This window comes from Plectropomus leopardus, chromosome 7 (genome assembly GCF_008729295.1).
Source record: "Plectropomus leopardus isolate mb chromosome 7, YSFRI_Pleo_2.0, whole genome shotgun sequence".
Taxonomy (NCBI): domain Eukaryota; kingdom Metazoa; phylum Chordata; class Actinopteri; order Perciformes; family Serranidae; genus Plectropomus; species Plectropomus leopardus.
This window is the reverse complement of record NC_056469.1, coordinates 26,620,010-26,634,151: the sequence shown is the minus strand read 5'-3', so window position 1 is coordinate 26,634,151 and position 14,142 is coordinate 26,620,010. Positions and strand designations below refer to the sequence as shown.

At 40.8% G+C, this 14,142-nt stretch overlaps 1 protein-coding gene across 1 annotated transcript; it reads right to left on the bottom strand.

Moving 5' to 3' along the window:
• Positions 1-3,867: 3,867 nt before the first annotated feature.
• LOC121945979 (neuronal acetylcholine receptor subunit alpha-7-like) lies at positions 3,868-13,798 on the bottom strand. The gene is made up of 10 exons (XM_042490367.1): positions 13,727-13,798; positions 11,389-11,528; positions 10,833-10,877; positions 9,461-9,570; positions 9,305-9,384; positions 8,932-9,099; positions 8,348-8,542; positions 7,766-7,852; positions 7,559-7,668; positions 3,868-4,844 (listed from the first exon to the last, which is right to left on the bottom strand). Exons 1-10 carry the CDS (start codon positions 13,776-13,778, stop codon positions 3,969-3,971), a joined length of 1,863 nt encoding a protein of 620 aa, XP_042346301.1. The 5' UTR covers positions 13,779-13,798; the 3' UTR covers positions 3,868-3,968.
• Between the last annotated feature and the right edge of the window lie 344 nt (positions 13,799-14,142).

Genomic DNA, 14,142 nt, shown 5'->3' with positions numbered 1-14,142 from the left:
GCCAAATTCAATCATCATAAAGTGTTTGCATTATTTCATAGTCAATCATTTCACATGGGAACCTTTGCCAAGATATTCTTTGCCAATTCAGAATATATGTACAGTCACCCCTAAATGCTGGTCTAAGTACAGTTTAGCAGCAGCAGCATCCCAGAGGAGGAGGAGGAGGAGGAGGAGGAGGAGGGGGATTCGCTCCTCCTCTCCTCATCTCCCTCTCTCATTAATGAGCAATCAGTTAAAAACTTTATCGGCTCCTATTTGCTTTCTCAGCACATTTTTCCCTCCCTCCTCAGCTTCTCTCAACCATGCAACCACCTTGTTCTTTTTCTGTCATTCTGCATCCTCTCCGTCCCTGCGCCTCAGCATCGCACTCCCTTCTATCTCTCTTTTGCCCTCTTTATTTCTGCGCTTCATTACCTCCATCTTGACTTCTCTCTGGCTCTTTTTCCTCTCATGCCCCCCTCTCTTCCTCACTCCCCTGCCCTCTGTTTCTGAGTCCTTTTTAAACTCCGATCGAAGGGAGGGCAGCCAGATGCATGTTTTAAGAAAAGACAGGGCTGCTTATTTCAAATCGTTTTAAATCTACATCCCTCACAACCTATTTGCATTGAAAGTGTCCAACACCTCTTTGAAATGTACTGTGAAATTTACATTCAAATTCAGGGTCACAGAGATTATGTTTATCTGCATACACAAGCATGTGAGTCTGTGAAAGGAGATATGCCGCAGAGTGTGTCTATAAGATAAACGCCTTGTAAGAAAGGATTCTTGGAAATCTGACCTTCTCTTTGCTCTTCGACATGTTGCAGGCTGAACCTTATCTACTTCTGCACAAAAGGACAATATTGTTCCACGTTATGAATAAAACTAGAGCTTTGAAATATTTTTCTTGCAAAAGTGTATATGAATATATACAGCACATGTACATTTTCAGAAACGAGGTCAAGGTCCACAAGGTCTACAAGGTCCTGTAAAATTCACCTAAAACACATTCAAGGCATACCTAAAGCTGTCACTATAAGTGCTTCTGTCATTGAGTTTTATAAGTTTCAACAAGCTAAAATAAAAGTTTTTTGCTTTTTGTTCTTTTGCTTTTTAATCTTCATTTGAGTACTTTCTTGAAAAAAAAAAAACAAACAGGTGGAGATGACTATAACTGAGACTTATTAACTGGTTAACACAAAAGGGCCGTAGCATGAAGCCTCACCTATCAATATCACATAAAATAAACATTTTAAATAAATTTTTCTCAGGTGGTGTCCAAGGACTTTTCAATAAAAAGAGGGTAAAACAATGTACTGAATGTGTGTATGTAAGTGAAAAATAAGTCAACAAAGACACAAAACGTCTATTTAGGAGCTCACTGCAACCTTTTAAAAAACACTTCTAGAAAACCTAAATTGATAATAAAGTTGTTTTTTTTCACTTTAGATTTATTTACATTCATAACAGTTAATGACAATAGAGGTTAAAAACTTCTCTTGGGGTGAAACGTGTCATTTACAACAAGACCCACAAGCCATCAGGCTTTTTAGCTGGCGATTGATTGGCTGCAAGCTCACAGGAACTGCAGAGAGTCGGCACGTCCTCCAAAACAGGCCCTCTCTGCCTATTGAAACCTATACTGTCAGTATATCTATCTATCTATTGGCTCAAATGAGGTGTCAATCAAAAGGTCAGGAGTTCAGCCTCAACTTTGGATATCAGTGGATGTAATAATATGTTTGGATTAATTATTTCGCTGGATTGAGATCATGTGGACCTTTGGGAGTGTATAAGAAATGTATGAAGTATTTTGTTGGCACACTATTGATCTGTGGACTTCAGCAGCATTTCATGGGTGAGTTTTAGTTTCGTCTGACAGGGGTTTTTAATGAGCGTGCTGCGGTGGTTATATTTTTGTCTATTTGTAGTTATTTTGTGACTACTTGTGGTCATTTTGTGTTTCTTTGAGGGCATTTCTTGTCTTTTTTGGCCATTTTGTGTCTTCTTGTATACATTTAGGGCCAATTTTGGCTTTCAAACATATGTTGTAATTAAACAACAGGAAATATAGCAGTTGTTTACATATCATAAATCATCAAATTAAACTTTACAAGGGCCCAGGCAGGACATCCAAGTTCTAATAATCAATGGTATGTGGTTGTATTGTGTATCTTTGAGGTTGTTTTTTGAGTCTGTAGTTATTTTATGTCTCTTTTTATAGTTTCATGTCTAAGGTCATTTTTTGTTTATTTGGGAATTTGTTGTCTTTTAGTAGTCATTTTGTAACCATGTGGGCTGTTTTGTGTCTTTTTTTGTAGTTATTTTGTGTCTGTTTGGGGTCATTGTGGGTCTCTTTGTAGTAATTTTGTGTTTCCTTGTGGTTGTTTTGTGTCTGAGGACATTTTGTGTCCCTTTGTAGTCATTTTGTGTCTCTGTAGTTATTTTGTGCCTCCTTGTGGTCGTTTTGTGTCTCTTTGAAGTCATATTGTGTCTATTTTGTGTCTCTTTTTAGTCACTTTGCGTCTTTTTGTCACTGTTTTGTGTTTCTTTGTGGTACTTTTGTGGACTCTTTGTCGTTGTTGTGTGTCTCTGGGATTATCTTGTTACTCTTTGAAGTCACTTCATATCTTTCTTGGTCATTTTGTGTCTTTAAAGTCATTTTGTGTCTTATGGTTGTTTTGCGTCTCTCTGGGATCACTTTGTGTATCTTTGTAGTTATTTTGTGTCTCCTTGTTGTCAATTGTGTCTCTATTAGGGCATTTTTTTCTTTTATGTGATATTCTGTCTTTTTGTACTCATTTTGTGTCTCTTTGTTGTTATTTTGTCCCTTTTTGTTGTAAAGTTGTGCCTCATGGTAGTTCCTTTGCATCTTTTTGTTGTCATTTTGAGTCTACCTGATCAGTACGTGTTAATTTGTGTGACATTTTGCAGATGAAGGCCAGAGGGGCCCTTGACACCTCAAGCCATTGGGTGGATGTTTCTTTTTCATAGTATACTACAGCATAGTATGACGCTGACGTGATTATGAAAGGTGCTGCAGAAATGAGTCACCAGTGTCATCATCACATTACACAGATGATGCTCAGGCGGTATTATTATGATAAAGAGCATTCATGTGGAAAATAGTGATCACAATGACGCTGGGCTTCTTATTGAAAAGGAAACCTTGGGGAAACCTAAATGAGATTGAAAATTTGCTTGAATTTCTGTAAAATAGTCTTCAAAGAAACTAATCAGTAATAAAATGTGTGTGCTGCAGTATAAATAATATTTGAGGAAGTGTGTAACAAAAGAGCACACAGAGACTCTGAGTCTGTATTGTCAGGAAATTCAGGTTTACATGCAGCACGTCAGTGTCCAGTTTCTCTGTAGAGCATCTTCATGTAGCATCCAAAGACGGCAGTACAAATATAATGAACTTAATAGTCATGTCATGTCATGCTTCCCAGTTCTCTCATAAATTCAGGGATGATTTTCTATTAGGATTCTCATTCACAAAACTTTTCCAAAAACTCTTCATTTTTTTATTTTACGTTCAAACTTTAAAAAGAAATCCACAACCATCATCCATATTCAAACGAATCATCTGATGCTCTGCTGAAGGTTTCAGCTGATAGTCCATTTGCTGAAAATACACGAAAATGATCAATGCATGAGATGATTCTTTCACTCTTTTTAACATTTGAGTGCAGCATTTTCAGAAAAACAAACATCAATCAAACTTCCATACAAATCATTACAAAAAGAATGTGTGAACTGTAAATGTGAGCATCATCAAGTGTACTCTATCATGAAAAATGCCAACATCGTACCATAATGTGTACAAATCGTAGTCATCTCTACATGGGCCTCTCCAGTGTACTGAATAGGAAATATCTGCTGTTCCATGTCCCAGTTTCATTAACAGCAATTGTGCTTCCGACAAATCCTGATCTGTATCTTCCCTTATCATCTCTCTTAAATCCCTCTCTCTCTTTGGTCTGTCAGAGGAAGTCTTTTGACAGCGCTTCTCCAAAGTTGGGTGCAGCCATGAGAATAGCGATGGTACAGATGATGTTGAAAACACTGAATCCCACCAGGCACAGGCGGTCGATGACAGCTGCAGCAAACTGCCACTGCTCCGCCAAACTGAGCTGCCGGTCCTGCTCCTTAACACGTTCCACTAAAAACTGCACCTCCACCAGGAGAGCCTGCAGCTGGTTGTCCACGGCCACAGATCGGATCACACCGCTGTGGGTGTGTATAGCGGACAGTCTCCCCGCTCCGGTCCCGGCCTCTATGCCGCAGGGTCCAGAGGATGTGATTGAAGGGTCAGGATCCGGGGACAGTTGGTTTTCCTGTGGTGGGCTCCCAAACTTAGAAGATGGGAGGTGGTGATGGATAGGTGTGTCTACAGCTGTTCCTCCTGCTGCTGCTGCTCCCTCAGCTTCCCCTCCAACGGGTCCACTGTTAACCCTGCCATGACTTGTGGCTCTGCTTCTTTGAACTGGCTCCAGCTCTGTGGTTGTCTGGAAGCCCATGTAAACCAGGTGGCCGTTGGGTTGTGGATGTGGGTTGAAGCTGGGTTCTCTGTGGACTGGATTAGGGAGGATAACGACCTGAGAGTTGGGCCGGTGGGGCGTTGGGTGCGACAGAGGGTGGTTTAACTGAGCCAGGCTGGCCTGCAGGGAGTTGAGGCTGTGGGGGAGGATGGGGGGCACTGGTGTTGGGATGGTGGTGGTGGTAGCTGTAGTGGTAGGAGAGGACAGGGTCTTGCTCTGAGAGTCTGTCTGGGAGTTGGAAAGAGGCGGTTCTGCTCCCTCTCCTGGACGCTTCATCCGCAAGAACCAAGGAACCCACTGCAGCAGAACCAAGTGCACCTGAATCACAGAAACACACATGCAAAATTCCACTCATGAACACATATCAGATATTCAACCACAATTATTACCTTTAAATTCCCACATTAAACTTCTAACTTTAAAGGTCTAGTGTTTAGGATTAAATGCCATCTAGCGGTTGCAGATTGCAATCAACTGGCCAATGCAAAAACACGAAAACAGGATTGGCTTTATCTAGATCCAGTGTTTGGTTTGTCCATTCTGGAATGCTGTAGAAACAATATGGGAGACTCCGTTTAAGATGAGCTACCAAGCCCAGAGAAACAGCGCCTGGATTTGAGGCCAATTTTACATAGTGGCCAAAAGTGGAATTACATCATCTGGGTCCATCACGTGATGCCATGCAGCCCCAAAAGCTTTTTCCCCCAACACACTGTCATCCCAAGTCATCACCTATTGCAGATTTGGACTTCCGCATCTAAATATTACGCTTTAGGTATCATTCTGCGTCTGCTCTATAAATTCATTAAACCCTTACCAGCTGCGTTTCAAAATGATGCTGTCCTGCCTTGTTTCTTACACACATGACAGGTTCCTCCTGGATGCATTCTCAAGTGACACCGCCCCTGCCTGTATCAGACAGACATGGAAGCTGCAACACCCTGATTGGTTCTGCGCAGCTGCGTTCTCACCTGATGCCCTTCAGCAGCGTTTCATACACACACAAACAATACCTTTTGGCAGTGTGCTCTTAAGCAAAAAGCACTGACAAAGCGGCGCTATTTTATGAGTTTGAAATGAGAACGGGCCGTTTTCCTAGATTAACATTGAGAAAGATATCGTGATTTTACCCGATACATTTCAAAAGTCTAGGAGAGCCGCAAGATTAGATCATTTTAAACCCATGTTAGTTATTGGAGCACGTAAATTGAAGTTAGCGGTTCGGTCAGCTGAAGTTGGATACTCGAGCGCCCTCTGCCGTGCTTGGCTCTTTTAAGTCTCCAGTGGACATGCTGTATGGACCCCATAATGCAGAAGATCAAGGACATTTTAATACCACGGAAATAAGAGCCTTTTTTGTTTCATGTGCCACTCGATAACTTTTACAGAAACGAACGGGGCCCACCTCCAATGCTGTATCCACGTCTCTTAGTATATCCATTGGACCCGTTCTGTATGTAGATGTAAATAGCTCACTTTAAGGTTACGCAATCACAGCAATTCTTTTTTTCAGGTGATTATACACAAAGGAAAACATAGTGAAGCACAGCACAAGCATAGTGAATATTATATTCAATTTCTGCAAATATGTCCCCCCTAAATCCTGCACAGTGGACCTTTAAATTCAGTTTAACATTTTATCCCAGTATGAACTTTCATTATCGTGTCACTAAGCTTATTTAGTCTTGTTAGGAGCTTTTCAAAGATTTGACCTACTTGCTTTTAAAGAAACTGAAAATCTCACACAAGCCTATATTTCGTCACATAATAGCAATGCGCTTTTCACCTGCCTTGATCAAATATTCTTAGACAGGCTATAGAACTCAGCCCTGAGGCGTTAACTACAACTAGAGATGAAATACTACTACATCTGTTTTTGCTTCTCTACACTGGCTTTATGTTGGATTTTGAATTGATTTAAAACTTTTACTTTTAAATTTCAAAGCATTGCATGATGAAGTCCTTATGAGCCTTCATATAATGAGATCCTGGAGCAGTGGCCCCAGAGTCAAAGATAAACACCAGGGGTGATTAAGCTTTTTCTGTTAAAGCCCCAAAACTCTGGAGCAATCTGCTCGAGAAGATTTGCTTTGTTGAATATGTGCCTTCCGTTAAAGGTCGAGTGTGTATGGTTTAGGAGGATATACTGGCAGAAATTGAATATAATAAGTATGTTTTGTTCAGTGTATAATGTCGTGAAAAAAGGAATCATAGTTTTTTTCGTTACCTTAGAATGAGTCATTTTATATCTACATATCTTATGGTGTCCTCTCCACAGAGTTCACCATGTTTGTACAGGTGCCTAGAACAGACAAACCAAACACTGGCTCTAGACAGGGTCATTTGGGCTTTCGTATTTTCGCACTGTAGTAAGCAGCTGAATCCAATCTGCAATCGTCACCACTAGATGCCACTAAATCCTTCACACTAGTCTTTTAAACATCACTTAAAACACATTTTTAGCCTTATCCAGTTGTTTCTAACCACTGTGTTAGAAGAAATAAATGGTTAACAGCATATGTAGGGAGCAGACTTTATTTTTAAATCTGATTTTACCCAATCACCCACATCCCACATCACTCGCGACTCCTTCCCGCCCTTCCCTCTTACTTCCCTGCAACATCCCACCCGTCTAAACCTCACACCAGTCCTTCCCATCCACAAGAACCTTGAGGGACAAAACAAACATCACTTGAATGTAAGCATAGGACATGCACACATGTAATTAATGTGCAATAACTTAAAATGAAATCAAGGCATTAATTGAAATAAATGAGTATGAAAAAATAGTAATAAAAATAATAATAATAATAATAATAATGAAAACATATATTTATAAATGAATTAAAAAAACAAAAACAAAAAGTTCATTTGTTTTAATTAAGCAATCTTTTTAGTGTTTCATATTGTATTTTGTTGTACAATTTGTTTTTTGTTTGTTTCATTGTAAAGTATTAATAACACTGTCCTTGATATTGTGTACAGGAGTGCTCCAGGATTTAAGTATATTATCTTAATTATTAAAAACTCACCCAGCGTGGCATATGCCCACTGTTTGGATTGTGGTGATGGAACTGGAGGACAATGACCGTGGCCACTACAGACATCCCGACAATCACCATGGTGCTGGCAAAGTACTGACCTGAGACAGGAGGAAGTGGAGCACATTTTACCCATGAGGCTGCTGACAATCTACAATGAACACATGTCTACATGTGCCTACAGAAAAAGACACTGACCTATCAGAGGTACTGAATCTGAAGTGGCGGGCATAATCTCTGCAACCATCAGCATGAAGACTGTCAGAGAAAGCAGAACCGTGATGCCTGGAGGCAGAAACAGGACACCAGGGATTAGTGGGTTGCAGAGAAAGAGAAGAAAGAGTCTTTAAAAGAAGAGAGTATGCCAGTCCCCTTATTGGAACAGTATATTTGGTATGGTGCACTTGAGCCGTCCCAATCGTACATCTCTCTGACACGCAGCAGAAAACTCATTCGATTTTAGTCTTTCTCATCTTCCTCTTGCCTTTTCCGTCTTTGTCTCCTCTCTGTCTCTATATCTCAGCCCTCCTGACACCGAACCAAAGCTCATGCATAGCTGATTGAAGGTTTTCCAATAATGTTAACAGAGAGAGAAAGTCAAGAAGAGTGAAACAAGCCCAAGCTCTCACCAGGAAGAAGTGAAGAATATAGAGCAAGAAATGTTATTTCTTTCAGATTCAGATCTTGTTTTCCATATCTCATATTTTCTCAACCTTTCTTATTGTAACAGCATCCCTCGCCCCTGTTCCTCTCCACCCTTATCTTATTACTATTCCTCACCCAGGCTGATTTTCTCCCCCGAGTTGGCAGGGAGCAGGAACACCACCAGGGTCATGGAGGAGAGGAGCACACAGGGGATGAGGAGGTTGAGAGCGTAAAACAAGGTCCTCCTTCGTAAGGTCACTACAAAGGTAACATCGGGGTAGGGCTCAGCACAGCAGTCGTAGAAAACTTCGTGACGACCTCCGGGGACCTCTGAGGACACAGACGCAGGTGCAGCAACGACGGCATAATAATGCAGAACACATCAGTGAGGATTGAGAAAACTAGAAAATAACACATAAATGGGTTGTATAGTGCTGTGAAATGAGTCTGAAAAGACCATAAAAAGATATAATTGAGCACAGCTGAAGCAGAGTGTAGAAGAAAAGATCTGATTTCATGAAAATTAAGGACGGTGTCTGCAGAATATGTCGTTTATATATTACTAAGTAGTTGTATTTCTTCTCGATGAAATGTTCACGAGGCATACTCCAACTTCCCCTACTAAAATCTAATTACACTGCAGGACTCCATGGTGGTAATGTAAGCACTGTTACTAAGCAACACTGTTTGTCTTCCAGGGCCTTGACAGCCTGTCTCACCCAGTAGATCCCACTCTCCGTTGGGCATGTATCCTGACACGTCTGCATCCTTCATCTGGATGTCCAGCAGCCAGCCATCAAATGTCCAGGAGCCAAACTTGAGTTCACAGCGCTGGATGTCAAATGGAAACCATCGCACATCCACGTTACAGGTGCTGACAAATATTCCTTGAAAAAAAGTAAAAAGGTTACAGTAAAATGGGGAAAAATATGTTTTTGGTGCAGCCACCTGGGACTAAGGGTGGAGGAAAATTTTAGATTGCCGTAAAATTTCTTAGGATGAATTTGCTGCAGAGAGAGTAATATTGCATGCACGCAGAATGACTGAAGACATTTTTCTTTGAGGACAAAATGCTGATACATAAAAACTTACCTGGAGGTAGATACTCACAGAAGCCACTGGAGTTAACCAGCACATTGGTCTTAAAGGTGGCGTCAAACTTATCGTGAGCACTGGGGCATAAAAAACACAGTGAGGAGATATTTCAGAGCTCAGCTGCAACACTATGCGTGTATATGCTGCACTTACCTGTTATAAAGCAATATGTCAGGTGTCCAGACCTGATCGGGGGTGAAACGGAGGTTTTTAACTCCAGGATACTCTGACTGGTTCCACTGCAGGTAGTGGTCATACCACTGCTGGGAGACACAAGTACAACACTGGTTTTACATATAAACAAAAGTGTTACGAAATACATGGACACACATAGACAAGACACACTATCTTATTCTGATTTTCAATATTGTTATTTATAATTTCAGTCTACACATAACATGTTTTTTTTTATGTCTGTCCATCCACTATTGCTCTTCATTTGAGGAATTTTTGGGCATTTTTTTCTTATTCAAGTCAAGGGTTTAAGGATAGAAGATGTATGCCGTACAGATTTTATGGCTACAATTATTTTTGACACATATTGTGATCAATATGGTTACGATTTTAGTGGGAATAACAATTTTTGCATTACATTTAATTGAAAAAAAGCATGATGTGATTTTGTTAGGGTCTATACCAAAAAAGCGTGTGCCCTTACATTTGGAAAATGATTTGTAGGCTGCAATGCCTTATTTATCTTAGTATGTTGTAACATAATACCCTTATCAAAAAATTGATTATTAAGCCCTTTTCATTTTGGGATATATAAATAACATTGACCTGAAAGAGACAACTAGCTGGTTCTACGCTTTTGGTATTTGTAACCAGGCCATGTTTTTAAGTCCAATTGAATTTCACCTTAGAGATTTGTAAAGAAATTATTCTTCTGTTCTTTTATGTTTTGGACAGAAAAATGGAGGAATCTGCACGCAGGTCCAAATTACATCAGATATCACCCTGCTGATGTGCCCATTCTCACAACACTGAAGCCCAACCAGCATCTGGGAGGGAACTGTGTAACTGATTTTGCAGGTAATGGGGGGCATAAAAAAAAAAAGATTTTAGCAACTCGGATCACACAGTGACGTTTCAAAGCCTAGGTGTCTGAAGCTTCAGCCTCAAATGTTCTATAAATTGTCCTGAACTTGTAATCTGTCATTCCATTCATATTTGTACCTGTATAAATGAACATAAATTGATACATGTAAGTTTTTTCCAACTCTAGTAAATCATTTTTAATAACAGCAGCAAAGTATTCTGTTTTTCCTCAGTACTATTGATGACTAATAATTTAAACATCAAAATTTGTCATTTTTCTGGAAAGAGAAAAACAAATTTTTAAGGGTAAATAGGGTGCTAAAGTGCATAAGAAAAGCATTAAGGCAGAGCTTGTTCATAAAAAAAGATTCCTGGGGGATGGTCCATCTAGACCCCCCTACAGAGGTCTAAGCTGAGCCCCCAACGTCAAATCCTAGAAACACCCCATCATTAATATAACATCATTTAAAATATTTATTATACTCACCATCTGCAGCCAGGCGTTCGTGGTGAGGATCTGATTCTTTTCATCCTTGCATAACACAAAACATATAGGACAAGAGGTGATTTAATGATTGTAAGCATCGTCTCATACTTAACCATGTCTGTCTCCAAACAGTTCCAGCACAGTGAGAGAGACACAGAGATCCCTCTGATGTAATCCCAATTTAGATGATGGGAGACAAAATCCACAGTCATCATTTTGTGTAAAAATGCATCAAAGCTAATATACGGCTTCAGCAGTCTGAAAAATCAAGTTCTTCCGAACTAACAACCTTTCATGAATTCCCTCAGTGTTCTCCTATCCCCCCGCAGTCGCTCAACAAGAACACACTTTCCAAAAAAACACATGCTTACATTATTTCAATTTTGGGAGATAAACATTTGATTATTTTTTTTTAAATTCAGAGTGATGAGGCCTCAATAGCTTTGGCTGAACTTTATAATGCATTTTTACATTGGAATTACATTAATGGGAGATGTTTAAATGTATTGTTTGGATGTATTATTGTGTTTTTTTTGTGTAATTGTGCCGTGCATACCACATCCATGACCTGTATTAGAGTAAAGGAGAACTGGACAGTGAGAGTCTGAGAGTCATTGGCGACCGGTCTCTCCATGGGGTTGTAGTCCCGCAGCAGCTCCCTGAGCAGAAAGCGCTGGTGAGGACCCTGCACTGATACTGAATAGGGGAGGGGAGTTCAATGGAGGGGAGAGGATGAGATGAAAAAAAATGGGAGAGTCAGATCACAAAAGAGGAGCAAGAGAAAAAGTGACTGTTACAAAGAGAAAGCTGTGCCACGGAGGACGAGGAGAATGCACTGAAGAGAGAGCAATAGCAGAAAAACGGTGCGATTACAATGATTGATGGATTGTTTGGGGGAAAGTGGTGTAGAAATTGAAGGCCAGGTGAATGAAAAAGAGAAGGAGAAACAAACTAACACAGGGAAAGCAGTCATGCTCCAATGGAGATAAAAGAGAGTGTGGGCTTTTAGTGGTGTGAGAAAACGTAGTGTTTTAAGTAGTGCCGAACCTAGCGCATTTTAGGCTTTAGGCAAACTTCCACCCACTCCAACACCAGCCTCCACAAATTTGCAAATTTCATCTTCTTTTTACTTTGTCCTGCACATTTGATGGCTTTTTCCTTTCCATTTTTTCTAACTAATCCTAATCCCTTCATACTTTCCACATCCCTGTGTCTGCGATGGTCCACTTTGGTCTGCGTGATGTAAATGTCATCACCCGCCCAGGTCCACAAGAGTCCGCACGCACCCCTATACCAGACATGCATGCCTCCCATGTTTTGTGATCTCGCAGACTGTACTTACAGGAAGTATGTACGCTACAAAGGGACATGTGGTTAGGTTTATGCAACAGAAACATGTGGTTAGGTTCAGGAAAAAAAATCATGGTTCGGCTCAACATTCATACAGGAAGCACATGCTGGGCTCCCAGATTAAAGTCCAGGGTTTGTTGGACCAATGTAACTCCCCTTCCACCTGCCCTATAAGCACCTTTGAGCTCCTCATATCACGTCATTACCAGTAGCGTTTCAACATGATGCCATCTAATGGTGCATCATATGACCGCAACAGGTTCAGTCCAGCCACGTTATCAACTGACACCATCTATCAGCGTGTCATACTGCCAAGTGCCATTCGGCCAAGCAGTGGCACATCATAACATCATGAAAGGTTTCGGCCTGGCGGCATAATATACCGCCACGAAAGTTAGCTTTTGGTGTCCAAAACGTCCACCAAAATCACTGAGGGGTAGTATTTGACAACTTCAGAATGAAAAAGAGCTCGACTGACTATTTTTTTAAGTTTATTTTATTTTGTTCTATTTTATTTTATTTTTATTTTCATTTTATTTTTCTGGCCTATAGGCTGATCCACCACTGGTTTTAAGCACACAGGACAAACGATGAAAATGTGTGGGAGAGAAAGAGGGGGAAGTAGGCAGGAAACCAGAGAGCAAGAACCCTGTTCCACCTAATCAATTACGTCTCTGATTGATCACCAGCAGACGGTCCGAGTCTTTCCCACCGCTGTAAAAATGTCACTTTCATTTCACGCAGGAAATAGTGAGGCCATTAAACACTGAAACACCCCAGACAGATACACACTGCACTCACGACGATGAGAGCAGGGAACTGTCTCTCTCTTCGCCCTATAACTCCTCCACAAGGCTTCGATTCACTTCAGATTCATTCTCCACAAGGCAATCACTTTGATGTGGAGGGAGCTATTATTGGTGGACAGAGGAGGCACACTGAATAAGATGAAAAAGTAATAAACACTTTAAACAGCTGTGCTGTGCCTGTCCTGCAGGAAAACAGTTTATAAAAACAACATGCAGTGCTAAAGGTCGAAGATTAATGCACTTACTACTTAGTGTCAAATCTATATTCATTTACTAGACCTTAATTAATATCAATATGTCTCCACAGATGGTATGACTGTAATTCAAATTAATAGTTCCAAGTGTCCATAATCTCCAGTCGTAGTAAATTATATACCAGTTGCCCCATAATCACCCTTTTTTTTTCTCTCAGCATATCTATCTATCTATTTGTCTTATCACAAAAATGCACAGCTCAGCTTTGTATTCTGCAGTAAAGATGATTAAATTTCACTCTATTGCCTGCTCATTATATAAAAAAAAAAAAAACAACAAAAAAAATTTCTTTCAGTCTGGCTGCACACCATCAGACTCTCTGCCGGTGTTTGAAATGAGCTGCTGAGTGCACAGATATCAGAAACAGACATGCACACACACACACACACACACACACACACACACTCTGCACAGCAGAAACAAAAAAACACACACACACTAGTTCGAGCATCACTCAAAGCACCGATGAAAGTCACTCACCCCGGAGCAGAGTCGCAAGTATCAACAGCCAAAGAGCCACAGCCTGCCACATACTGCATTCCTCTGTATAAACAGAGAAAGAGTGGAAGGGGGAGAAGATGAGGGAGGATGGAAATAAAGGGAGAGAGAGAGAGAGAGCAGGGTCTGAAGAGGTTGTACAAAACAAGTGGAGAGAGTGTGATACCGGCAGTGGCAGAGAAGGGAGAGGAGGGGAAAGGGAGAGTAAGAGAGCGCAGGAGTGAGGGAGAGATGCAGTGAAACCAGTACTCCTCTGAAGAGGGAGAAGCCGTGTGTCGGAGTCTGTCAGATACTGAGAGCTGGGCATTCCCAGACCAGCAGCTCAAACCTCACCCTTCATGCCTCTCTGCGCATCAATTCATGCAGACTCTCTGATATGCACTCATCTGTCATCACAT

What these genes read in the sequence shown, in the direction of transcription:
- LOC121945979 (XM_042490367.1), bottom strand. Translation starts at nt 13,778, where the DNA reads ATGTGGCAGGCTGTGGCTCTTTGGCTGTTGATACTTGCGACTCTGCTC. An exon ending in ACTTGCGACTCTGCTCCGGG is followed by an intron (nt 11,529 to 13,726) that starts GTGAGTGACTTT and finishes TCCCCTATTCAG; the next exon opens with TATCAGTGCAGGGTCCTCAC. An exon ending in GACATATTGCTTTATAACAG is followed by an intron (nt 9,385 to 9,460) that starts GTAAGTGCAGCA and finishes TTTATGCCCCAG; the next exon opens with TGCTCACGATAAGTTTGACG.